The sequence below is a fragment of the Podarcis muralis genome, chromosome 6, assembly GCF_964188315.1.
Source record: "Podarcis muralis chromosome 6, rPodMur119.hap1.1, whole genome shotgun sequence".
NCBI classification, from domain to species: Eukaryota; Metazoa; Chordata; class Lepidosauria; order Squamata; family Lacertidae; genus Podarcis; species Podarcis muralis.
Window position 1 is genome coordinate 64,537,880 of NC_135660.1, and position 27,502 is coordinate 64,565,381.

General features: G+C 41.4%; 1 protein-coding gene across 1 annotated transcript in view; it reads left to right on the forward strand.

The window, feature by feature from the left end:
- LOC114596807 (putative lysosomal acid lipase/cholesteryl ester hydrolase) overlaps positions 1 to 20,876 on the forward strand; it is a 32,319-nt gene extending 11,443 nt beyond the window's left edge. Inside the window, exons 3-9 of the mRNA XM_077930474.1 lie at positions 4,033 to 4,231; positions 5,019 to 5,128; positions 5,806 to 5,945; positions 8,913 to 9,059; positions 11,939 to 12,010; positions 14,677 to 14,748; positions 19,759 to 20,876. Of these exons, the coding sequence (XP_077786600.1) occupies positions 4,033 to 4,231; positions 5,019 to 5,128; positions 5,806 to 5,945; positions 8,913 to 9,059; positions 11,939 to 12,010; positions 14,677 to 14,748; positions 19,759 to 19,992 (974 nt within the window). The 3' untranslated portion in view covers positions 19,993 to 20,876. The remainder of the gene's footprint in view (positions 1 to 4,032; positions 4,232 to 5,018; positions 5,129 to 5,805; positions 5,946 to 8,912; positions 9,060 to 11,938; positions 12,011 to 14,676; positions 14,749 to 19,758) is intronic.
- The last annotated feature ends 6,626 nt before the right edge of the window (positions 20,877 to 27,502 follow it).

A 27,502-nucleotide genomic window follows, 5' to 3' on the forward strand; every position in this document is an offset into this window, starting at 1 on the left:
ATTATCATTGAATATTGAGTTTGTAACATTTTGATTGCTTGTTTAATTATTTCTGTTTTAGGTTTGCTTATTAACTCTTTTTCCTTTTCAATACATCCAAATTCCACCCCTTCTGTTCCCTAATCTTTCTTTGATATGCATTTTGGTTAATAAAAAAACCCCCCTCTTATTACTGCTTTACTAGCACCCCACACTATTCTGATATTTGTACCTTTATTACAATTTAATTCAAAATAATTTTAAAGCTTTTTCAGCTTTCCCCATTATTTCTTGATAATCTAGCAATTCTTCATTTAATCTCCATTTAAAAGGTATAATTCTTTCTCCTTTTATTTCTAAAATTATTGAATTATGTTCTGAGAGAGTTCTTGATTATAATTCCACCTTTTTTATCATTAAAATTATTTATTTTGAGGCCCTTACTGAGTTGATCCTGTCCACTGGACTGAAAATATATTATCTGAACAGAAAATATATTCTCTATCTAGCTGATGTTTAAATCTCCAAGTATCAATCAGTTTTAAATTTTCTACAGTGTTAAAAAAGGTTAATGGCAATTTCCATTCTAAATTTATAAAGAATTCTGGTTACTTTTCATTTGGCGTATAAATTCCAACTATGATTATCTTTTCACCCTGTAACGTAATTTGCATTCCTTCCTTCTTCATCTTTAAATAAAAATTCTGGCTGAAATTTTGACCTAATGTACAACACTACTCCTCTCTTTTTTATTTTGTCTGAGGTTATAAATTCCACACCCATCTTTGGATTTATCAATATTTTCCTGTGTTGTTTTCACCACATGTGTTGCTTGTAGACAGACTATATCTAGATTTTTTTTTAATATTACATGTTCGATTTTGATCCTTTTTGTTTTGTTATTCAATCCATTTACATTCCAACTTAATAGCCTCAAATACGCCATTGTTACTTTTAAAGTCTTGTCTTTTCCTGTTTACCTTTTTTCTTTTTACTCCCTTTCTCTTCTTCTGTACTATTATCTGTTACATCTATTTCCTGTCCTCCTACTGCTCCTTCTGGCAGTGGTTCCCCTCCTCCCAATTCCTTAATATCAGGGCTTTATCTCAGAGCTCTGCGTTGCCTGACATGCTGCAGCCAGAGAAAGGATGTAGCAGCTGGGAAGAGACTGACAGAATAGAGCAAGGTGTGGTCAGAGACGAAGAAGAAGCAGGCACCAGCATGGGGGTGGGGCAGATCTCATGAACATAGAAGTGCAAGAAGCTGAAACAGAGAAACAGCTAGAGCAAACAGTTCGGCTGAGGCTGAGTTCAGACTTCGGGGGGGGGGAGAGGAAGTATGGTCAGCTCTTCTGAGGCATGCATCAAAGAGGTTGGAGGTCAAAAGGAAAGCCATAAAGCTGTCACACTTGAAATGCTTGGGGAGGTGTCGTAAGTCATTCGCGCCAACTGACCATGATGAATCAGAGTGAATTACCGGAGCATGTGTTGACTTTGTAAATAGTGTACAATAAAGACCATAAAACCATTAAGCTGTGATTGCTACTATTACTAGCGAGGAGATAGACACCTCTAGTTGTGACACTTACTGTATTCTCTCCAAAATCCATCTGCTTCAATTGGCTCTTTAATTCTATGTTTTATGTCCTCCTTGTATGTAAATGTGAGTCCTTCTGGGAATTCCCATCTATACCTTATATCATTCCTTCTTAAAGCATCAGTTAACACTTTGTGGTTCAAGCATATTTTAAGAAGGCGAGCAGCAAATTCTTTAAACAAAATAATGTTTTGGCCTTCAGTTTGGAACCTCTTATTATAATTGGTCTGGAACATTCTATCTTTAATAGCTCCTGAATTCAAAAATACCAGACAATCTTCTGGCATCTTCTTATTCTTTGACATTTAATTCTATAGAACCTGTCTGCAGAGCTGTCCAGGAATTCTTCATCCAGTTCCAGCCATTCTGCTAAGGCCTCAATTAAGTATTCTTTTAGATCCTGCTTTCCTTCTTCTGGCACATTTCTCAGACGGACCACCAGTTCCTTCTGTTTCATCTCTGGCACAGCCATAGCATCCCAAATCATTTGCTGGGTTGCATAGACTGTTGTACATCAACCTTCAATTCAATTTAAAAGGTAATCCAATCTTTGTTGCTAAAAATTGACACAGTATTCCCTCTTGAATAATATCTCCAATGTCTCCAACTTCTTCAAGAGAATATTAATACTTTCCTCAATTAATTAGGAAGTCTCTTAGTCTCATCTGTCTTCGAATTCAATATTAAATATTTCCAAGTTAATCTTTCAAAATGGCTTGAAGTTAGTTGGAAAGGTAGGCACTGCTGTCTAGTTCAGAGGCTTCACTCTACAGAGCTGCGCTGGTGCCTAGATCGCTGGCTTTTCTCTCGGCTCCCCCACCCGCACCTTTTGGTGCAGAGGCACAGACCAAAACCTGAGCCACCGTTCGCAATCTGCAGGACTTCTCGACACCTCTAACTTTCTTTTGAGACTTTTTTTAAAATATAATTTTTATTAACAGGCCAATCATCTTCTTGTTGTTATCATATATTCCTTTCTTTGTGATCTCTGATAATCTTCACAAGCGGGTTAAAAACAAACATCTCCTGTGTGGGTTTTACACTCTCCAAAAGTCATTTCACATAAAGAACAGACGCCATTTCCACACCTCCGTTAAGAACATTCCCACAGTCTATCCGTCGGTTTCCACAGGCTTGCCAATCTATATCTCAGAGGGCCCTGCAGGGTCAAGATAACATTCCGATAACCATACATTCACATTCCGATGACCCTGGTCCTCCTCCCCCTCGTCGGCAAGCCTCTCTTCACGAAACTCCATTTGTAGCTGCGTCATAAAACTTTCCTTCCATTCCCCGATGTTTCCACCAGTCCTCTCTTTGATCAACAATTCATTTCCACACAGTTCATGATCTCCTGCTTGTGATTAATAATTCACAATGATTCTTCTCTCTGGAGGGGAGGGTTATTTGTACTCACATAAGACAAAAAAAGAAAAGTTTTTTCCTCCCCCCTTTCTGTTTCACTCCAACAAACCAGTCTTTTAATGATGATTCTTCACTTGATTTATTGTCCAGCCCGTTGCTCCGCTCACAGAGATCCATTAATCAGCAGTCTTTACTCCCGATCTTCACTTGATGTATGTGCATTAGCTTCTTTCCAATTATATATTTCCAATTACTTTTGAGACTTTTTGTGGGGGGGGGGGGCTCACTTTGGTACATCCCCCTTGGTCCTCCATAGAGCCAAGTTTGACGAAGCTGTCAAACCCATAATCCATTCGCCATTCATGCTGAACCGGAAGTCCCTTTGCCTCTATCTCTAACTCACAAGGAAAGTGATCCCCGACCTGGTGGTGACATATTAAATGATGTAAGGAGGGAGCTACAGCCCAAGATAGGAAAAGAGGTGGTAAGGAAACACCTAGCTACTTTAAATGAATTCAGATCTGCAGGGCCTGGTGAGCTGTGCCCCAAAATACCTCTACCTTGCTTTCCATATTGCATTTAGAAGATACTCATTCCAGACTTAAATTCCAGACACGTGAAATTGCTGGCCTGCTCTGCGTCCCAAGTTTATAGTTGGTGATACACACCAGTGGCCAGTGAGGCTGCACATGTGGGGCATCGTTGCTCTCCTGGCTTCTTAACACATCCGTCACTGGAGATGATTGGGAAGGAGAGCAGAGGTGCGAGGTGAGGAGAGCTTGGCCAGGTGAGGCTGCATCTTATTGGATGGAGACACTGAAATTACTTATTGTAACTATGTTTAAAACAAGGAACTAGGCAGAGGGCCTTCTTGGTAGTGGCGCCCACCCTGTGGAATGCCCTCCCATCAGATGTCAAGGAAATAAACAACTATATGACTTTTAGAAGACATCTGAAGGCAGCCCTGTTTAGGGAAGTTTTTAATGTCTGATGTTTTATTGTAGCTTTAATTGTGTTGGGAGCCTCCCAATGGGGCTGGGGAAAACCAGCCAGATGGGCTGGGTATAAATTCTTCTTCTTCTTCCTCTTCAGGTCCCAGGCCCGCAGTGTTCTTGCAGCATGGCTTGCTTGGTTCTAGCAGTAACTGGGTGCTTAATATGGACTACAACAGCCTGGGCTTTATATTGGCTGATGCTGGTTATGATGTTTGGCTTGGAAACACCAGAGGTAACACTTGGTCCAGCAAACACATCAACTATACTGAGAAGCATCAAGAATTCTGGCTATTCAGGTAGAATGAGCTTTCTAAACCTAATTTCTTGTTTCTGGTTCCTAGTTTACCCTTTGGGGAAAACTTTAATTAGTCATGCTCTTCCTAGTGGAGCCATGTTTTTCCACCTCCTCTTATAATATATGATATGGAGGTATAGAAATACATTTCCAAGTAAGTAAAATTGGTAGTTGTCCCTTTAAACAAACAAACAACTTGTTTGTTCCTGGGGAAAATATGGCCTTGGTGAAATGTGGCCTTGGTGAACTCCATAGAATAGATGATAGCAGATCAGCTTAACTTCAGGTGCAATTAGACTTGATCTGGAGAGACTCAATATTGGTCCTTCTGAATCTCTGCTGGAATTTGAAGCTCCTCAGACAGACATGGGTTGGAGGGAAAGCAGAGTCCTCTCCTGCCCACAGCATAAGTACTGTTCCTCCTGAAACTGACTTTTTCAAAATGTTTTTGCTTTCCCCATTGCAGCCACATGGTTGCTCTTAACTGTGTGGTGGGCATTTTCACTTTGCAGTGAACAGCTCATAGTGTGGCCCTGCTTGCTAGTGAACAGTGAAAAAGGAAATATATAAGGAAGATGAGTCATGGCTTAATTCAGATAACTGTTTCACAAATGTTCATAGACTTGGTGACTTGATGGATCCATGGAGGAGATGATCTCTGATCTGCCAGATCCAAGCCTGTTCTTGTATTGAAATGGGCGGAGAACAGGGCATTTTAGGCTTTCACAATGTAGATCCCACTGCATATACATGTCTGTTAAACATAGGCTGTTCCTTTTTCTTTGCAGTTTTGATGAAATGGCTAAATACGACCTTCCAGCTTCAATAAACTTTGTCCTGAACAAAACTGGTCAGGAAAAAATATTTTATGTTGGTCATTCCGAGGGCACCACAATGGGTAGGTTAGCAAGATTCTTAAACACATGTGGGCAATTCTTTTCGCTACATAATTATATGTGCAGTTGCTGTTGTATATTAAATTCAAGAGACATCTTGCTCATGGTACAGTGATGTTCCATGGAACCTATGGACACCTATGGAGAAGCACCTTGAATAACAATCCCTGCATTTCGGTTTCCTGCATTGCGTGGACAGGCGGAGCCCCCAGATCCCGAGCGGTCCCCCCCGTCATGTGGAATAACAACTCTAGACAATGTGCTATGGGATTAAATTGGCCACAACTTTATTAAATTTCAAATGTGGGTAGACCTTGGCTCAGGCATTGGGCGTTCTCCCTCCCCAGTCCCCAGCCGGGGACCTAGGGAGCATCAGGGTTATCCAGTGTGTGTGGGGGGGGATGGGCCGGCTCTGGAGAACATATGTTCAAGCAGAGATGTTCAAGCAGGGCCTTAACTGAAGGGGTTGTTCCCAGCTACAGCTGCTCTACGAAGTACTAAAGATTCTTGCTAGGAAGAGGTTGAATAAGAGTGGTACTGGAGAAGTCAGTATAAGGTGCATTTTCAGCTCTGCTGAAAGTCTGTAAATTTTGATAATATACCCGATTTTGTTATTGGGTTTTTTCAAGACTGCATTGCTAACTCGATTTATTTTTCTCCTCCTCCCCCCACCCCACAGCATTCATTGCATTTTCAACCATGCCACACCTAGCCAAGAAGATCAAGATGTTCTTTGCATTGGCACCAGTAGTCACTGTTAAGTATTTGACAAACACGGCTTTGACTAAACTTGCAATGGTTCCTGAACCTAAGCTCAAAGTATGTATTTCAGAAAAAATACTTGTTCAAACAACGGAATGCAAATATTGCCTAATGTAGCTAGTACAGTATTTGGGGATGTCTGTTTCATTTCACCTGAGGCCATTCACAATGCTCTTAGACATCTAAAGAGCTCAAGCTAGCCAATGCTGCTACTTGATAGCACAGTGTGGCTTTGGCTGTTCTGTGCCAGGACTTTTTTGGGTAAAAAAATGAGGGGCTGGTTCTTCTCCCTTGCTGTATGTGTCATGGGTTCCAGTTTCTGCTGTGGGCAGAAAAAGAAAGGTGTTGGTATTCTATACTCGTGGATACTGTTTGCATCTGGTGCCCATATTAAAGAATTTGGCACAATTCTCTACGGTTCCTAATAAAATTGCCATGAGAATCTTGTCAGTATGGTGGCAGATCACACCTGTGGGTAACTTAGTTGCCTTTAAAGCAATAATGCTGAGCAGTTACCGTATTTTTCGCCCTATAGGACTCACTTTTCCCCCTCCAAAAATGAAGGGGAAATGTGTGTGCGTCCTATGGATCGAATGCAGGCTTTCGCTGAAGCCTGGAGAGTGAGAGGGGTCAGTTCGCACCGACCCCTCTTGCTCTCCAGGCTTCAGGAAGCTATCCGCAGGCTCAGGAATTAAGGAGTTCCCGCAGGCTCGGAAGGCTTGCGGGCAGCAGCCTGCAGCCCGAACCATGGGGACCCTCCGGAGGGCGCCCCGTGCTTCGTGCAGGTGTCCGCAAGCCTTGCGAGCCCGGCAGGAACTCCCGCCCTGAGCACGGGGGACAGCGGGGAGGCTCAGCGTGCCTTCCCTCTGTTCCCCGACCTGGTTTGGAGGCTGGCACTGGGGAGAAGCGCGCTTCTCCCCAGCGCCAGCTCCACAAGCTCAGGGGACAGCGGGGAGGGGCAGAGCCACCACCCTGCTGTTCCCCAACCTGGTTTGGAGGCTGCCAGCCACACAAGCTCGGGGGCAGATATCCACAAGCCTGGGGAGACCAGCGGGACTTCCCGCCGGGCTTCCTAGGCTTGAGGACAGCAGCCTGTTCTGGGGGCAGGGGTCGGGGGAAGCTCGGGCATCCCCCGCCCCAGCCCCGAGCCTAGGGGGAAAATAATTTTCCACCCTTTATTCCCCCCCCAAAAAACTAGGTGCATCCTATGGGTCGGTGCGTCCTATAGGGTGAAAAATACGGTACATGGGAATGTATTTATTACAGTATTGCTTTCTTTATAGTACAGTAAGCCTAAGCTCCAGGGATCTAGCTTAATGGCAAAACCTAGTACAGTCAAAACCTTTTGGGTTCAATAGCAGGTGGGATTGCCAAAGCCCTTTTCCCTGAAAGCCTGCCCCATTTCCACCTTCCTTGCTTCCTCCCTCCCTCCCTTCCTTTCTTAGTTGCGGACTTAGTTCCTTACCAACAAGGAATGGCTGTAGGGGAAGAGAGCCATGCTGATCAAATTACAGGCACATGCGCCCATTTTTAGGGCTCAGAGATACTCACTGATCATGTTGGAGGCTGTTTGCTTGGGTCTGCTGTGTTGTCTATCTCTTCCACCCTGCTGCTTTTAGCTCTGTAATCCATAAAACAACATTGGAGCATGGTCAGTTTTATCCCCATGCTACAGTCACCCTTGGTTGCTATGCTACACTCCTGTCCTTTTCAGATTGGAGGAATAGCTACTTCTCGTATTCTTAGCCTAGGTTCAAGTCAGGAGACATGGCATTAAATTAAGTCACTAGGCATACAATAGAGCAGTAAGACACTTTTGCTGAAATTACTGGGTAATTAAATGATTTGTAGCACATCTATTTAGCTACTGGACATTTGGCAAAATGTCTGCATAACTCATGTGCTTTGTATATTTGGGCTCCTACTGAAATAGTATTCATGTTGTGGGAACCATTATAATCTAGCTTGTTCCTGAACCACTTTAGAAGGACGCCAAAAGTCTAGAAATCAATCAAGATGATAGACTATGCGGAATTACCAAAGCTGACAGGCAAAATCTGAAACCAGAGTGACAAAGCGTTCCAGAGAGGCTGGAGTAAATTTATTCAATAAATAGACAGTTATTGTAAACATGTAAAGACACTTGCAGGGCTGCAATAAATCTCACAAAGCTCATTGGACGGAACGTTCTACTTGAGTAAAATAACCAAGAAAAAAAGTGTAGGATTGAGATGGTATAAATGTGTGGAAATATGATGTTGTTATACAAAAACCAGATAACGGGATGGAGGGAAGCTGAGTGGTTCAGTAGAGCTATGAATTAGTAAAAGGAAATAAGATGTTATAATAATGTTAAAAATGGAAAATAATAAAAAATATATAAAATAAAATAAAGAAACCAATGCCCTTAGAGGCTATGTTTGCATAACTCATGTCTTTTGCATATTTGGGCTCCTATCTAAATAGTGTTCATGTTGTGGGAACCATTACCATGTAGCTTGTTTCTGAACCACTTTGGAAGGTTTCATTCCATTCCATTCCATTTATGCCCCAACCATCTGACTCGGCTGCCCCAGCCACTCTGGGCAGCTTCCAACATATATAAAAACATAACGAAACATTAAACATTTAAAAACTTCCCTCTATAAGGCTGCATTCAGATGTCTTTTAAAGGTTGTATAGTGACTTATCTCCTTGTCTTGGGGGCTGCAAAACTCCATACCCTTCATCATTTCTCCGGTGAAAATAGAGAACTTTCTGGGATCAAATCAGAAACCAGGATGGCTTCTGTAAATCTGGGATAGCCTCTGGAAAATAGGGGACACTTGGAGGGTCCAGGGGGTCATTCTGTCTGACTGTGCTTGTGGGATTTGAATGGGTATTCTATCCTATATGTCTGAGCGGAAGATTCTCATAACAGTTTTTTTTTGGTAATATTTTGTTTCTACTCGATAGAAGTATCCATAGGAAAAAAGAGAATTGACTAACAAAATGGTGTATGTACTAATGTTTTTGTTTTGGCAGAAAATGTTTGGAACTAAGCAGTTTTTAGCTCAAGACAGAACAATGAAATGGTGTGCTACTTACTTGTGTAACCGTTTCCCAATGGATTATCTTTGTGGCAGTGTTGTCTTCATCGGAACTGGCTTTAATGTGCTAAACATCAATGCGGTAAGATTTCTGATTACTTAGTAGGAGTGTGCTCTAACAAAAAGGTAGGTGTATGGAGGCTTCTCTGAAGTGATTGCTACTTGTGCCATTCATAACTTAATTACACTTAGACAAAACACAGAAGATAACTGCACATTTTGCCTCATCATTTTGCGTCTATGATGGATAGAGATTTATTTTTTAAAGGATTGCTCAGAGTCTGGGACACTAGTAAAAGCCTGTGTGGGTGCCATGGTGTCTCCTGCACAAGGAGCAGTGACATAGCATGGGTTGCCAGTGCCCGCGGCAAGGCAAGTATTGTACACCCTAGCGCCTGGACTGTGTGCTGTGCTTGCCCCATGGAAAGAGTTAAGTGGAGCGGCCAGAGGGACGCCTCTCCACCACCCTAGTAGTAGCCCCACAGGCAGGGCTGCTCTGCCTAATAGGCCTCATGGCTGTGCTCAAGTACAGCAGCACACATGTGCAACCACTGCCTATCCTCCCTCAAGGCCTCCCTGCGCATTGACTGGCATCTTTTTGCCTTTGCTGTGGCGTTGTTTAAACAGGGACTGCACAGAGTGGGATGGGAAGGAGGGAAACGGACAGAATATGTGTGCACATTCAACCGGCTAACAACACCTGCAGTATACAGATTGCAGCCACAGAGATAAGAAAGGAAGAGTCATTCCATTGTCTGGAGAGGTCACTTCCTGGTTTGCATGGAGAAGCCGTTTGCGACTGAGCCCAGCGAGGGAAGAGCAGAGCTGTACTGAGGCATTGCAGGGTGTTGAAATTTTGCACCCCTAAGAATTTTGCACCCTGGGCAACTGCCCCTGTGGTCCCCCCACACACAATGTGCCACTCAAGGGAGTGTCTAATTCCCCTTCTTAAGTACAAAGCTAAAGTTCCAGAATACATTTCCACTGCCTACAAGATATTGGCCATATAAAACTTCCAGTAAAAAAAAGACTTCCATAGACCTCATAATCTTATGCATATTTCTTCCTATTCTGGGATTTTGTCTCTTGTGTAAGCACTGTATTTGTTTTTGTTTAGTCGTTTAGTCGTGTCAGACTCTTCGTGACCCCATGGACCAGAGCACACCAGGCACTCCTGTCTTCCACTGCCTCCCGCAGTTTAGTCAAACTCATGCTGGTAGCTTCGAGAACACTGTCCAACCATCTCGTCCTCTGTTGTCCCCTTCTCCTTGTGCCCTCCATCTTTCCCAACATCAGGGTCTTTTTCAGGGAGTCTTCTCTTCTCATGAGGTGGCCACAGTATTGGAGCTTCAGCTTCACAATCTGTCCATTAGCACTGCATAATGGCTAATTATTTATTTAAGTATTTATATACTGCTATATCAGCAAATTGTATCAAAGCAGTTTACAACAGTATAAATAAGATTAAAACCATAAAATTGAAAAACAAGTTAAAAGCAGAGATCAGTAACCACAGTGGTGGGTGTACTGGCAGAATAGAGAAGTTTTCAGCAGGCACTTGAAAGTTGGTTTAGAAGGTGCCTGCTGAGTCTCTGTTGGTAGAGTATTCTGCAGCACTGGGCTGATGACATTAAAGGCCAACATTCTCAGTGTTGTCAAGTGAGTCTCACCAGATGATCTCAGTTCATGCAAACTAGTAGCATCTCACTAAGCACACTAGTAACATATCACTAAGTTTGTGTGGATTTTGTGGGTGATCTTTATGAGGCTGCTTATTAGTATTTTCCCTTTCTTGCTTCCTTTCCAGCCAATGTTCCTCCAAATTTATTCATTATTTACATCCTACATTTCACCAGGAGGTCACAGGGTGGGATACCTTTTTTTAAAAAAAAAACCCCAACACTTTTTCATATGTGCTGTAAGCTGCCCGGAATGGGCGGGGAATAAATAATACAATTATTATTATTATTATTATTATTATTATTATTATTATTATTATTGTTACAAGAATAAACAGCAGTCAAAAAACAGGCAATTATTTAATCACACAGTTAGGTCCAATATTTGTATAAGGGTTTGTGTGCGTATGCTTGTAAAATGGAACTGAACATTTGTGTGCATTGAAAGATGGTGCACATCAGCCCAGGAACATGAAGTGAGAAGCCATAAGTGCACACCAAGGCCAGGTTTGGTACTCAAGCAGGATAGGGTGAATTCATGTCCTGTAGAAGGAACATACACAATGCAATGCCTATTGCATCAATCATTGTTAGTAACCGTGCCTGGATTGGTTCTAGTAATACTGTATGATGAAAAGCATTATAGTTAGGCTGTAATCTAACCAGAGAGCCAGTGTGGTGTAGTGGTTAAGGCAATAGACTCGTAATCTGGGGAACCGGGTTCGCGTCTCCGCTCCTCCACATGCAGCTGCTAGTCACACTTCTTTGAAGTCTCTCAGCCCCATTCACCTCACAGAGTGTTTGTTGTGGGGGAGGAAGGGAAAAGAGATTGTTAGCCACTTTGAGACTCCTTTGGGTAGTGATAAAGTGGGATATCAAATCCAAACTCCTCCTCCTCTTCTTCTTCTAATCCTGTGCATAGGTACATGGGAGGAAGCCTGGTTGAACACAGTACAATTTGCTTCTTAGTAAATGTGCATAGAATAGCACTGCAAGTAATTTGATGTATTAAAAAAAATGCATTTAAGTTCTGGGACATTTAAAAGTGAAATGCCTTGCTCTAAGCTAATTTCCGTTCGTTTGTTTTTTTGTAACATCATATTGGGATTAGTAACCAGTTTAGAACGTCAAGTTGTGTTGTTACTATGTAGACACGGATTCCTGTGTGATATCCCGATGTTGAGCTCTGGTGCACTGCTGTTGTTCAAACAAACCAAATGGAAGGGAAGTGGCTGTTGCAATTTGTGATAAATTCAGCTAATCACTTTGCGCTTTCTTACAGAGTCGAATCGATGTTTATTTATCACACTTCCCAGCTGGGACATCTATCCAGAACATGGTTCACTGGATTCAGGTAGCACCGAAATCCTCTTTTCTCTTTAAAAAAAGGTTTTCGTATTTATTGAAGAATGGGCAATCAGAACAGGCTTTTACAAAGACTTTTAAGAATGAAATTAATAAATATGATTGAAAGAAAAATTCTTAATAACTCAGCCTCTCTTTTTACATACTCCAGAAATATGTTTTGTTTTTATGAGAAAGGATTTAAAGCTGAGAGAGTTTTATTGTGTTTAAATGTTTCCAAACAGGAGTATTTCAAAAGCTAAAGATACAATAATATCCCCAATGGAATTGTTTTTATTGGCAAAATAGTCCCTCTGCATGTAGATGGACAAAATACTACATTTCTGTGATATTTTACTGAATTGTGTCTCAGTGAAGAACCCAGTGCTACTGGAACCTTTGCTCACCTGATTGAACTACAACTCCCATCAGCCAGGCCACGCTTCCTTTTGCTGATGGGAGTTGGAGTCCAAAGCATCAGGATGGTTTCAGGCTAGATGGGCACTTTAACTTAGTGTCATCTGAATTATTTGTATAGAAACACAAAGACGGCTTGCTAAAGCCACACAGTAGAAGCTTGGAGCATCTAGCTAAGATGTCCTTTCTGATTGGATATACATGGTGGAAGTGAAAATGAATAATGGCTCTGGTAGCCTTTCCTTCCAAAGTGAGGGGGAATGACCTAGTTAAGCCTCGTTGGACTGTCTTAAACCCATCATGCTAACCCATAGAGCTAAACATGCTGGTTATTTGAGGCTCATATATTCCACAATCAAGTTGTTTCTTCCTAGCCACTGCTTCCCTTGAAGCTGCTCTCGGTAAAGGTAAAGGTAAAGGTAAAGGTAAAGGTAAAGGTACCCCTGCCCATATGGGCCAGCGCTGTCTGCAGACACTTCCGGGTCACGTGGCCAGCGTGACGAAGCTAATCTGGCGAGCCAGAGCCGCACACGGAAACGCTGTTTACCTTCCCGCTTATAAAGCGGTACCTATTTATCTACTTGCACCCGGGAGTGCTTTCGAACTGCTAGGTTGGCAGGCGCTGGGACCGAACGACGGGAGCGCACCCCGCCACGGGGATTCGAACCGCCGACCTTTCAATCAGCAAGCGCTAGGCACTGAGGCTTTTACCCACAGCGCCACCCGCGTCCCGCTTCCCTTGAAGCTGCTCTCTATTTTGGATCAATTGTGTGAAATAATCTTTAGGATGGAGTTGGTGTTTTCTGTCTCTGATTCTGTGACTTAGCCTGCATTTCTAGAAACACTTCCCTGGGAATAAGTCCTATTGAATATGTCAGGGAACTGCCATCAGTGCCGGAGGGAGAGAGCAAGCTCCAGAGGGATCCCAGAGAGCGTCCCGGGATTGGGAGAGGCAGCCCATCTTCTGGGGAAGGGAATCAGCTTAGCTCCAGTGGAGAAGGGGGGCAGATGGGGGAATCAGAGAGGCGGTCACATGACTCCTTGCCGGGGACCAGCGGGGAGAGGAAGGGTCCTCCGCTGCCTACGCCCTCCTTGCGCAGAAGGCTTCCCCGCAGGGAGAGTAGGAGGAGACTGGGCGTCAAAGAACTTCTTTGCTGGAAGAAGTTTAAGAAACGCCCACTGACGGATTCTGCCAGCGATTGAGACAGCCATGGGTGAGCGGCTGTCCGGACAGGAAAGGTTCACTCCCAGCCAGGTGTTGGCACAGGCTTACGCACGAGCAACCCCTAGAACCATTACAGAATGGTTCTGAATAGACATGATTAGACAGGTGTATTTACACTTTAAAGTGGCCTATATCAATTTTGACTGTGTCACAAGTGGGGAACCTTTTCCTTTGTTCCACAGGCCCGATTCTTATCAGGATCAGTTTCACATGCAAAGTTTAACAACAGGGTGGGGCATCCAACCTGTTCATAACCTATTAGAACAATCAAGGATGTCAAAGCTCCTTGCAAGGTGCTCCTTCTGGATTCCAATGCAAACCTCTTCCTGATTCACTTTAGTAACACTTCCAATGCAAACTCCTTCCTTCATCAGGCATGGAATACTGCCAAGCAGAGCAGAATTTGAGTGAGATCAGCTGATGGTCAAGTGGGTGTCTTTGTGGGAAAGTGTTTGGGTGAGACTGGATCCCCTAGCAGACTAAGTTGGACTGTGGAGTGGAAATTCCTGATCCCTGCACAATATTCTGATTTCTGAGCAATGGGATACCTGGGCTACTTATCCAACCACTCAACTTAATCCAGCTGCCCAGAGGCAGAGAGGAGAATTCATATTAGATCGGAAGAGAAATTTTCAGCCCAAACCTATGTGTGTTTACTAAAGTCCCCCTAAGTTAGATGAGAGTTGCTTCCAGGTAGGTGTAAAACAAACAACTCATATCTAGTAGGACACATGTCAAACATTCTCAAGATATCAGATGAACTGAGGAGACGTAGAAGGTTAAGCAGTACTAAAAAACAGGTCTACTGCTTTCAGATGGCTTTGTGTAGCTTTCTTTGTATGTTTACATTAACTTTTGTTCTTCTCACTAAATATGAAGTTAGACATTATGGCATAGCCTTAATCATAGCATTGGTTTTTGACACATTTAACATCACTGTTTATGCCGGTACCACACTCTATTCATATCACACAATTCTATATCATCTGCTTTGCCCATTTGGTTTTTCAAAGTATGGCACACCTCTTTTTCAGATTGTGAAGGCTGGGAAGTTCAAAGGCTTTGACTGGGGAAGCAAGGAAGCAAACATGGCTCACCACAACCAGGTAGGAATTTCTCACAAATTAAGTATTTCTCTCTGAAGGTGTTTATATGAGGGTAGATAGTGGGTAGCTTAACATAAATCCATAGACTGAGCATGTATTAAAAGAATCCATCTACAAGGTGTTTTTAAGTTTTCCAAGCTTTATCAGTCAACTATTTTGTTATATAGCATCCTTTATGCACAGAAGCTTTCATTTAAAAAGTATTAAAGTACAAGTTGCAGAGCTGTGCCAGACAGAAAATTCCTGACTGGCAGGCTTAGTGAAGACCAAACCTGTTAACATGACAAAAAGTGTTGATGGGCCATTGGGGAGAGAAATCGTTTAGCCTGGAGAATGAGATGTTGCTAAGGTGATAGAGTGTGTATTTGAGGGGACAGGAAAAGGGTGTTTTTGAGCAGGGATTGCTGGGAGGAAGAAGCAGGTAGAAGAACAGAGACCATGGGGACAGAACATGGGGAACTGGTTTGGAACAGGGGGACAGAACAGGGGGGACTAGTTTGGAAGAGACACCTCAACCAGATCAGAGCCAGGGCACCTCTGAACACAGAACTTCAAGTTGAACCAGAGGACAGAGAAATGGGTACTTAGGGAGATTCTGTGCCCAGGCCAGGGGGGGAACCAGACGGGTTACCGGTGACTGAGTTACCCCAGCAGGGCGACTTCAGGCTGGAATCCTCAGTGGCTCCATCAGCAGGGACCACTTCAGAGCCGGCCTCGCTGAGCTCCCCACTCAGATCGCGGGTACTCCTAGGTCACCCACTCGGGCACAGGAACCGCGATGGCCCAAGTGGGAGTGGAAAAGGCCGGCACACCTTGATGACTATGTTTGTTCCTTTTGTTAGGAAGTTGGGGGGATGAGTGTTATGTATTGGGTTTATCACATTTTATGTTACAAGGCATGTTCTAACCAATCGTATAAGCGTTGGTAGACGAACATTCTAATGGCAAGTAAGCACATGCACTTTCAACTGTCAACTGTCAGTGTTCATGCTCGGATTTATTATTGTGTTGTCCAGTCAGTTTGGTTCTTGTGTTCCTATGAGTGAGTTCCTTGTGTTCCTTAAGCCAGACATCCTGGAGAGTGAAGTCAAATGTGCCTTAGAAAGCACTGCTAATAACAAGGCCAGTGGAAGTGATGATACTCCAGCTTAACTATTTAAAAATTTAAAAGATGATGTTGTCAAGGTGCTACACTCAATATGCCAGCAAGATTGGAAAACTCAGCAGTGGCCAGAGGATTGGAGAAGATCAGTCTACATCCCAATCCCAAAGAAGAGCAGTGCCAAAGAATGCTCCAACTACCGCACAATTGCACTCATTTCACACGCTAGCAAGGTTACGCTTAAAATTCTACAAGGAAGGCTCAAGCAGTATGTGGACCGAGAACTCCCAGAAGTGCAAGCTGGATTTAGAAGAGGCAGAGGAAACAGAGCCCAAATTGCAAACATGTGCTGGATTATGGAGAAAGCTAGAGAGTTCCAGAAAGACATCTACTTCTGCTTTATTGACTATGCAAAAGCCTTTGACTGTGTTGACCACAGCAAACTATGGCAAGTTCTTAAAGAAATGGGAGTGCCTGATCACCTCATCTGTCTCCTGAGAAATCTCTATGTGGGACAAGAAGCTACAGTTAGAACTGGATATGGAACAACTGATTGGTTCAAAATTGGGAAAGGAGTACGGCAAGGCTGTATATTGTCTCCCTGCTTATTTAACTTATATGCAGAATTCATCATGCGAAAGGCTGGGCTGAATCCCTAGCTGGAATTAAGATTGCCGGAAGAAATATAAACAATCTCAGATATGCAGATGACACAACCTTGATGGCAGAAAGTGAGGAGGAATTAAAGAACCTTTTAATGAGGGTGAAAGAGGAGAGCACAAAATATGGTCTGAAGCTCAACATCAAAAAAAAAAGAAAAAAAGAAGATCATGGCCACTGGTCCCATCACCTCCTGGCAAATAGAAGGGGAAGAAATGGAGGCAGTGAGAGATTTTACTTTCTTGGGCTCCATGATCACCTCAGATGATGACAGCAGTCACAAAATTAAAAGACGCCTGCTCCTTGGGAGAAAGGCGATGGCAAACCTAGACAGCATCTTAAAAAGCAGAGACATCACCTTGCCAACAAAGGTCCGAATAATTAAAGCCATGGTTTTCCCAGTAGTGATGTATGGAAGTGAGAGCTGGACCATAAAGAAGGCTGATTGCCGAAGAATTGATGCTTTTGAATTATGGTGCTGGAGGAGACTCTTGAGAGTCCCATGGACTGCAAGAAGATCAAACCTATCCATTCTGAAGGAAATCAGCCCTGAGTGCTCCCTGGTAGGACAGATCGTGAAGCTGAGGCTCCAATATTTTGGCCACCTCATGAGAAGAGAAGACTCCCTGGAAAAGACCCTGATGTTGGGAAAGATTGAGGGCACAAGAAGGGGATGACAGAGGACGAGATGGTTGGACAGTGTTCTTGAAGCTACAAACATGAGTCTGACCAAACTGCGGCAGGCAGTGGAAGACAGGAGTGCCTGGCGTGCTCTGGTCCATGGGGTCATGAAGAGTCGGACACGACTAAAAGACTAAACATCATGTGTGAGTTGTTGTCACTGACAAATGTTGAATAAACTTAGCTGAGGAACTTATATTGCCTTGGGCTTCTGACTTTTTCTGAACATTTAACATCTTCCACTCCCCAAAGGGACACAAACCCTGTATGGGTGTCTGGGACCCCATGGGCTCTTGCCACCACTCGGCAGTGGGAGGGACGGGCACCTGACATTTGTCACAGTATGCTCACCAAATCAGATCCAAATATCACCTTTGCTCATGTGAAGTCAAAAGCCAGTTAACTTCAGTTGATACAGGTTCAACTCATGTAAGAGGATCTGCTATAACTTTACCAACTATAGCAACTGCATTGATAATCAGGTTTCTAGCTCCATTTCATAGAAATTCCATGCATTATGTAAATATAGTGACTACAATAATAACTGATATGGCAAGAAATGTGGCATAATTTCCATTAAAAGTACATCTTTAACTTGTTGCATAGCAGACACCCATTTTAGGTTCTCCTTAAGTCCACCGGATGCTACTGTCCTTAATCTATAGATCTCCCTGATTTCCTTCCTGTTAAATTGTGTCTACAATTGTTTCTCTGGACCATGTATGTTCTCAAAGCACCAATACTTTAGATTAAGCATCACATTGCTCCTCTATACAGTGTTTAAGCAATAACACATTGAGTTTCTTTTGTCCTTATGCAACTTTTGCATTCCCATGTCCAGATCTTAATCTTTATTGTGGCAATGCCAATGTATAAAGGCATTATCATTAATCACTCCCTTGATTATTGTGGTTATATGCTTCATTAAGGTAGTAAATTTGATTAAAATAAGGATTGCACAAGGAATTCATTTTACCACCATTACAACTCCCACATGGGAATTATTTGGCCCAGCTTGATAATATCTAGGGGGTTAAAGAGGTTTTGGATTTACTTTAAGGTAAAGGACCCCTGACCATTAGGTCCAGTCGTGACCGACTCTGGGGTTGCAGTGCTCATCTTGCTTTATTGGCTGAGGGAGCCGGTGTACAGCTGCCAGGTCATGTGGCCAGCATGACTAAGCCGCTCCTGGTGAACCAGAGCAGCACACGGAAACGCCGTTTACATTCCCGCCAGAGCGGTCCCTATTTATCTACTTGCACTTTGATGTGCTTTTGAACTGCTAGGTTGGCAGAAGCAGGGAACAGAGCAAGTCCTAGGCTCTGTGGTTTAACCCACAGCACCACCCGTGTCCCTTTACTTTAGAATATGTCAAAATATATCTTAAATTAGATGCACATTTACTATAGTGAATGGTCTCCAGATTCCCTTGATAATATCTAATTTCTATAGCCAAAAAATGTGTCTCAAATGTAAATTTGTTGACAAATCTGCCATATGCCACACCAATGAGGATTGCTTCCATTCTTTCTTTCAAATTTATCCCTCTATAGATTAGCTAACTAAGATATAATTCTGGTTCTAACAGCCATACTTGGAATTTGTCAGAACAGAATGTCTTGAAACTGCAATCATGTTTCTTCAGTGCTAACAAAACTGGTGCAGTAGGAAGAATCACAGTGATGATAGTTGGGAATAATGAGTCAAAGACACTGAGCTGGTTTGTAGGTAACTCTAAGCCAAACCAAAGCTTGCCATGAATGCTGGTGTGGAAGAGCTTCCGGAGAGGAGAACCTGGTCACTTCACACTTCCCTTGACTCTCCTGCTGTTGTGATTCTGCACACTAATGAGCTGTAAATACGAGAACAAACTTTGGTTCCATTTGTGGTTTGTTTGGAGTGAGACAAACCATGAGCCTGGCTTTGTCCTTAATGCTAAAGCAGCAGTAGTGAGACCAGAGAAGGGTCAAAGTGTCTGTGCTCTCCTCTTAGGCAGAGTGCACATTCATGCTCAGTCATAGTTTGGCTTAAAACTACATGTAAACCATTCCATTCTTTTGGAACAATCAGTAAAGCCAGACAATCAGTGCTGGATTTACAGCCAAGCAGAGTGGCCTGCAGCTCAGGGTCTTGGCCACTTGATATTAAAAACAAACAAACAAATCGGCAAATGTTACTATCTAAGCTCAGTTGCTTAGTAACAGTAAGGACAAGAACAAAGTTTAGGTTCTCAAAAAATCATAGAATCATCAAATTATAGAGTCAAACCCCCTACAATGCAGGACTTCTTTGCCCAGCATGAGGCTTGAAGCCACAACCCTGAGATGTAGATTGACCAGACAATCTGCACAATTTCCTCTTCATGGATGGATTATGTGCACTTTCTTGCACAACTTCTGATGAATGAGCACAATGCCCAGTTGTTACACAAATTAAGAGTTCAACCTGCATTCTCTGCAAATAAGAAATATGTTTGTGTTTTGCATGTTTGTACCTATATGTGTGTGTTTTGATCAGGAAGTCTTTGAAGACTGCTTTTAAACTTTTTTTAATCTCCTCTCTTTTAGTCAACACCACCTTTCCACAACATACAACGGATGACTCTTCCAACAGCTGTCTGGAGTGGTGGAAATGACTGGATTGCAGACTCAAAGGACATGGCCCTCTTGCTGCCTCAGATCCCAAACTTAGTTTACCACAAGGATATTCCTGAATGGCAACATCTAGATTTTGTCATAGGCTATGATGCCCCACAGCGCATGTACATAGAGATAATGGATTTAATGCAGACTTATAAGTGAATGTGAAATATTCCTTCAGAACTCATCACTGTCAATCTGTGTTGATGAAAAGAACTAGAAGATTTCTTAAGATTTCATTTCTCATACAGATTCATCACAGTCTCAGTTATAAGAAAGATTTGCTTAGTAACCTTGCCTTTTCTAATTCTGTCAGTGACTATGGGTGTTCCTCCGTTGTTTTAGGAGCGGCTAAGATTCTTTGCTGCACTTGCTTCATCATGCTGTGTAGCAGATTCTTGTTCTAGCACAGCATGACTATTGAGGGTAGAAAAAGTACTTGTGGTGATGTCCAACTCCTTTCCGATGAGGAACTGGTCCAATTCCAGTTGTTTCCCAGCCTTGGGATGTATCTGCTCTGGGTTAGAGTGCTGCCTTTTCTTAGCTCCCTCAGCAGCTTCTGGTCTAATCTCTCTCTTTCTCTTCCTCTCTTCCTCTCTGCCACTTTAAACTTTAATTTGATAAGTTTCTCTCTAGATTGAAATCCTCCCTTAGTTAGCAGTTGTATTGCTGGAATTTTCTAGTTAGTTTTTCTTATCTCTAATTATTCACTTTGGATAGAGAAAGGGGAGAGAAGCACTAATGACAGAGGAGCCTCTGTTGGGATATGTCACTCCCATATTTCTTAAGAAAATTCACCCTGGAAAGCATTCCCTACCTTCCCCTTCTCTCCCCCACCTCTCTCTCTCCCCTTCAACTCACAATGCCTATGACAGCAGTGTCTCACACCAAATGTAACTGACCTGTAGAAAAGACGGAAAATAGAAATGCTATATGTTCCTTTGTTATCCATGAAAACCCTTCCATAAAAAAAAAATTGCTAGGATGTCTATGTGCAGTTTAATAATCCCTTGGGGAATTAAATCTTTGCCCTTCTTTGCTGCAGTGCTGTGCATCGAAGGCTACCTGGAGGTCACTTCGCCACTTCTTCAGGGTTTCTTGGTGGCAGATTGAAGTGCTGCTTGATAATATATATTTGCTTGCTGTTTGGAATAAAACCTGTAATCTTCTCACTCATTTGCATTTGTATTGCTTCTGAATCTAATTTTAAAAGAACCATCTTGCATTTAGCAAGTCAACAGATTTGATACATTCAGATCAGGCTGGGTTTTTACCAGGCCGACAGATGAAAGACAATATAAGAAATATATTGGATGTAGTGGAATATTTGGAGGTGAGGAATGACATTTGACAACGTCTCCTGGACATATATGAAAAAAATAATAATTGAAATGATGGACTTTGGACAGACCTTTATGAATGGAATAGACGCAATATATTCAGAACAATAAGCGATGTTGTTAGTGAATAATGTTATAAGTGAAAAATGTAAAATAACTAAGGGAATGAGACAGGGTTGTCCCCTGTCTCCTTTACTGTTTATCTTGACTTTGGAAACATTAGCGAGAAATATAAGAATGGATGAAAATATAAAAGGAATCACAGTAGGGTGCAAATCATATAAATTGAAATCATTTTCAGATGACCTGGTAATAACTGTTGAGGATCCCTTGCAAAAATACCAAGGGTGCTAGAAAAAAAATACTCAGTTTGGGCAAGTAGCTGGTTTTAAACTTAATAAAACCAAAACAAAAGTCTTCTCAAAGAATATGACAGAACAAAAGAAAAATAAATTTATACAAAGTCCAGAGCTTGTGGTAGAAAAGAAGGTGAAATATCTAGGCATGTGGCTAACAGCTAAGAATATAAATATTTTTAAGGATAACTATTTAAAGGTTTGGAATGAAATAAAGAGGGTCACGGAGGTATGGGGAAAGATGAACTTGTCTTTGTGGGGAAGAATCTCAGTGACAAAATGAATTTATTGTCAAGAAGGCTATTTTTATTCCTATTATACCTGTGGTCAGAGGAGCAGAAAACTTTAAACAGTGGCAAAAGGATATTTCTAAATTTGTCTGTCCCAGAATTGAATACAAATTGTTAACAGATGCTAAAGAGAGAGGTGGATTTTCTCTGCCAGATTTGAAATTATATTATGAAGTGCCCTGTCTCTGCTGGCTACAGGAGTGGGTACTACTAAAAATTCAGGGGTATTGGATTTGGAAGGACATGATAAAAGATATGGTTGGCATGCTTATTTGTGGTATGGGAAAATGAAAGTACACAAGGGATTTCTGAACCACATTATAAGAAAATCAAGTTATCAAGTATAGGAAAAGTACAAAAATCTGGGGGGGGGGGGAACGTGATGCTGCTTCTCCCCATTAGAAGCAATATTGGTCAAAAAAGTCAGTATGAAAGGAGAATGGGTGACTTATAAGGAATTGTTAAAAGAGGTGGAAAACCAATTAAAATTGAAAGAATGTGATGATATAAGGTATTTGTTAACAGATTAGTTACAATATCACCAACTCAATGATATATTCAGGTGTAATAAAGGAGTGGGTTTCGGGAAGGAATTTTCAAGGTTTGAAAAAGAACTATTGGGAAATAATGGTAAATTTCTATCAAAAATGTATAAACTACTGTTGGGAGTCAAAAGATGAAGAAGTAAAAGTAGTGATGTTACCCTGGGCAAAGGATGTAAGTTATAACATACCAATTAATTTATGGGAGAGGTTCTGGAAAGAGAATTTAAAATTTATGGCTTGTTGTGCATTGAAGGAAAACTATATGAAAATGATGGACCATTGGTATTTCACTTCAGTAAAGTTGGCAAAAATGTACAAAAATACATCTAAGTTATCCTGGAAATATAAGGATAGGGAGGGTACTGTCTATCATATGTGGTGATTATGAAAGGTAGTAAAGGACTTCTGGGAAATGGTATATAATGAATTATTATTTTTTAAGACAACATTTAATAAAAAACCAGAAGCCTTCTTACTAGGCTTAACAGGAGAAGAAATACCAAGAGACCCGAAAAGACTGTTTATGAATGCAACAACAGCTGCAAGAATGTTGTTAGCCTAGATGTGGAAGGAAGAGAAGGTCTGAACAAAAGAAGAGTGGATTAACAAAATGATGGACTATGCTGAAATGGCAAAGATGACCGTGAAGATCAGACATCAAGATAACAAAAATAATAACCAAGAATGGGAAAATTTTCACAGAATGAGCTGGGCACTCTCTGGAGCCACTCCCATGAGCAAAAAATACCTGTTTTCAAAAACGTAATAAGATTCGGACCAAAAACCGGCATGTTCCAGATGGAAGGAGATAAACAGAAAAAATCTGCCTAATTATACAGTCACTGGATGCTAAGTTTCAGACTCTAAAAGGACTCTCATCTTAATGCGTGGATTAATGAGGTGAGCGACTGCTGTCTTTTTGAATTCGTCATATCTGTTGCCTCATGATTTGGCAAAGCTCACCCAGAAAGAAATTAATTATTCAAAGGAAACACAAGAGGTCAAATTTCAATTGAATGTACGATGCACAGCCCTCAATAGAGAACTCTATTTGGAACTGACAGAGTAAGAAATGATATGAAAGCTTCTTGGGCTGAGGACAGGGTGGGGGAAGAGATGGCGGCTGTACTGCACAGTTACAAAAAGAATGGAATTCATTTGGACTACAAAAGGGGTATACTTTGCTCTAAGACACATCTGCTTGTATGGGCCTGGAAGAACTGGGGGGGGGGGGTCCTTTAGAAGAAACTGAAATAATTCTCATATAACATACAGATCCTGAAACATACCCCACAATACAGTACTTAATTTCATTGTTCTGTTTGGGACAATGACAATAAAGATTATCGTATTGTATTGTATCGTAATGGAAACATAAAGACACACCAGCATATTAAGAGAGATCAGAAAGAATTTGTTGATACGCCGCCATAAACTTCAATTTTGGAATGAAGCCCAGAGCCTTAACGAGTTCGTCAAACAAAGGAGAGATCAAAGAAAGAGGACTGCACTTCAAAATAATTGGACAGAGAATAATATGGAATAAAAATGCCTCCCGAGTATTAATAATATAAGGAACTGTTCAAAAAGATAGCGAGTCACAGAAATAGCGGATGATGGACTGAGAAGATGAGGAGGGTTAAAAATCAGAGTTATGAAAATGGAAAATAGCAAAAAACACAGAGACTTTAATGAGGACAATATCTCTAGCCACCTGGAACATGGGGCGTCCTCCTTTGAATTTTTTTTTTTATAATTGGAGTATATAATTGGTGGTATTGTTATTATTGTAATTTGGAATGATTTGATTTGTCATTAATTGGAAGATTTTTATTGAAAATGAATAAAGCTTATTTTTTAAAAAATGAGAAAAATTTGTAAAATATCTTTAAAACCACTGTAGTTACTTAGAAACATTAGCAGGATATATATAAGCAATAAACCTTCATCTTGAAAGGAACACAATGTGTCAAACTTACTTAAAAATTGGCACCTTGGGACTAAACAACATTTACTTGGAAATGATTTTTTAAAAAATTTCCATTGATGTCAGTCCCTAGTTGTTGGAATGCAAGATTTGACCATGTATTAGAATGTTGTCCTCGGTGGACCAGGGCTGAAGTTTCCACTCACCATAACTTCAAAGAGAAGCATGGAAGCTATAAGGAGGACAAATGGGGCACATCATTTTTCTGCAGTGCTGCCACAGTCAGTTTAAGATAAGATTGCCACTGCAGGGGCCGAAAAGTGACACCCACTCCCACCCTCCTTCTCTCTTTCTTTTAAAATAAATTTTTATTGATTTTCCAACATGAATTAAACACACTACATTTCACAATACATAGACAAACAAACATATAAACACGTATAATTTCATAACCTCTTTTTCATTAGCCTTGTTTCGCCGACTTCCCCATGCCTCCCTTTCCTGCATCCCTGTTAAAAAATTTCTTCAGCAACCCCTCACTTCCATTAACTTATAACTTACTTTCTTTAATCCTTCTTCTCTTACCCAATCATTTACCGCTGTAATTTTGTTTTTTTCATTACCCTTGACATTTTAGCACTCATTAATTTTATAGCAATTCTTAAGATAAACTTTGTATTTCTTCCAATCTTCTTCCACCGTCTCTTTTCCTTGGTCACGGATTCTGCTGGTCATCTCAGCCAGTCCCATGTAGTCAATCACCTTCGTCTGCCATTCTTCCAGCGTGGGTAGTTCTTGTGTCTTCCAATACTTTGCTAAAAGAACTCTTGCTGCTGTTGTAGCATACATGAAAAACATCCTGTCCTTCCTTGACACCAATTGGCCCACCATGCCCAGGAGAAAGGCTTCTGGTTTCTTGTGAAAGGTGCACTTAAGAACCTTCTTAATTTCATTATAGATCATTTCCCAGAAGACCTTAATCCTTGGGCACGTCCACCAAAGGTGATAGAAAGTACCTTCAGCTTCCTTACATTTCCAGCATTTATTATTGGGCAAATGATATATTTTTGCAAGCTTGACCGGGGTCATGTACCACCTGTAAGTCATTTTCATAATATTATCTCTTAAGGCATTACATGCCGTGAATTTAATACCAGTGGTCCATAACTGTTTCCAGTCAGCAAACATAATGTCATGACCAATGTCTTGTGCCCATTTAATCATAGCTGATTTAACTGTTTCATCTTGTGTGTTCCACTTCAACAGCAAGTTGTACATTCTTGACAAATTCTTAGTATTGGTTTCTAGCAATTCTGTTTCTAATTTTGATCTCTCCATCTGAAAACCAAGTTTCCTGTCTTGTTTGAACACCTCATTTATCTGAAGATAATGAAGCCAATCTCTTACTTTAAACTTCAATTTCTCATAGCTCTGTAATTTCACTTTTCCACCCTCTTGTTCTAAAATTTCCCAATATTTTGGCCATTTAGATTCCATATTAAGTTTTTTCACCTCCTTAGCTTCCATTGGTGACAGCCACCTAGGGGTTTTATTTTCCAACAGATCTTTATACCGAATCCAAACATTATATAATGCTTTCCTAACAATATGATTTTTGAAACCTTTGTGAGTTTTTACCTTGTCATACCATATATATGCATGCCAGCCAAACCTGTTGTTGAACCCTTCCAAATCTAAAATGTCCGTGTTATCAAGAAGTAGCCAATTTTTCAGCCAGCAAAAAGCCGCTGATTCATAATACAGTTTTAAGTCCGGCAGGGCAAACCCCCCTCTTTCTTTTGCATCAGTTAATATCTTAAATTTTATTCTGGGCTTTTTGCCCTGCCAGACAAACCTAGATATGTCTTTCTGCCACCTCTTGAAACAGTCCATTTTATCCACAATCTGCAATGTTTGAAACAAAAACAGCATTCTCGGCAAAACATTCATCTTAATAACAGCCATTCGGCCTAACAAGGAAAGTCTCAAATTTGACCATATTTCTAAATCTTTCTTAACTTCTGTCCAACATTTCTCATAATTGTCTTTAAATAAATTCACATTCTTAGACGTCAAATTAACCCCCAGGAACTTCACCTTCTTTGCTACCATTAAACCAGTCCACCCTCTTTCTCTTCTATATCTCTTCCTTCAAACTCCCCTCAGCCATTTACCACAAGCACATTTGCTCTACAGAACAATAGCAACTATTTAGAAACAGAAAGGAAAGAGTAGGAATAAATGGATTCAAAAGGATCTCTCCAAAATGACAGTAAAATGGCAAATGCAATTCAATCCAAGCAAGTGTAAACTGATACACACTGGGGCATATAAAATCTTGATTTCACATGTTGTATATGCTCATGGGGTCTGTACTGGCAGTGATGGACCAGGAATGAGATCATGGGGTAAGAGTAGAGAGCTTGATAAAGATGTTGTGGCTGCTGTGAAAAGGGTGGATTCCATGCTGGGGATCAGTAGCAAAGGGGCTGTAGATAAAGCTCCCAATATGATAATGATCCAAGAAGCCATTGAGGTGTTAGACCAGTGCTTGGAGGCAGTGACAGGCTGTATGTGGATCAAGTTTTTAAAACTAAATTCTGAAAGAACAGAGATGTTATGTGTTTCAATTTCTCCAGTCTAGAAAGTACAAAAATGAAGTACCATTCCTGCCATTTAGGCGAAAAGTGAAGCGGGCAACCTGCACGGTGGATTTTGAGGTGGTGAGGATAAGCCCCTCGCACCTTTAACTATAAGTATACAGTATGTGCAAAATCAATAATTAGGAAGATCCTAAGCAAGGAAGTTCCTGTTGCCTTTTGAATCTCGAGAGTGCTGCTGGCTTCTGCTTTAGTTTGGATGCATTTTCGGAATGAGTTTCCACTTTAAGCAAGTTGATGCAGTCTGATGCCACAAGATGGAGCTGTGGCCCTTATGAGTGATACTTTGTAATTCTTGGTATGAGCTTTCGTGTGCATGCACACTTCTTCAGAAGTGTGCATGCACACGAAACCTCATACCAAGAACTAACTTAGTTGGTCTTTAAGGTGCTACTGGAAGGAATTTTTTTTGTTTTGACTATGGCAGACCAACACGGCTACCTATCTGTAACTGGAACTTTGTAATTCGTTATTACATCTTAAGCTGGGAGATGCTGTTCTTGCAACATAAAGAGAACATGAAATAAACCATCCCTCCTTTTAAGTACTGTATC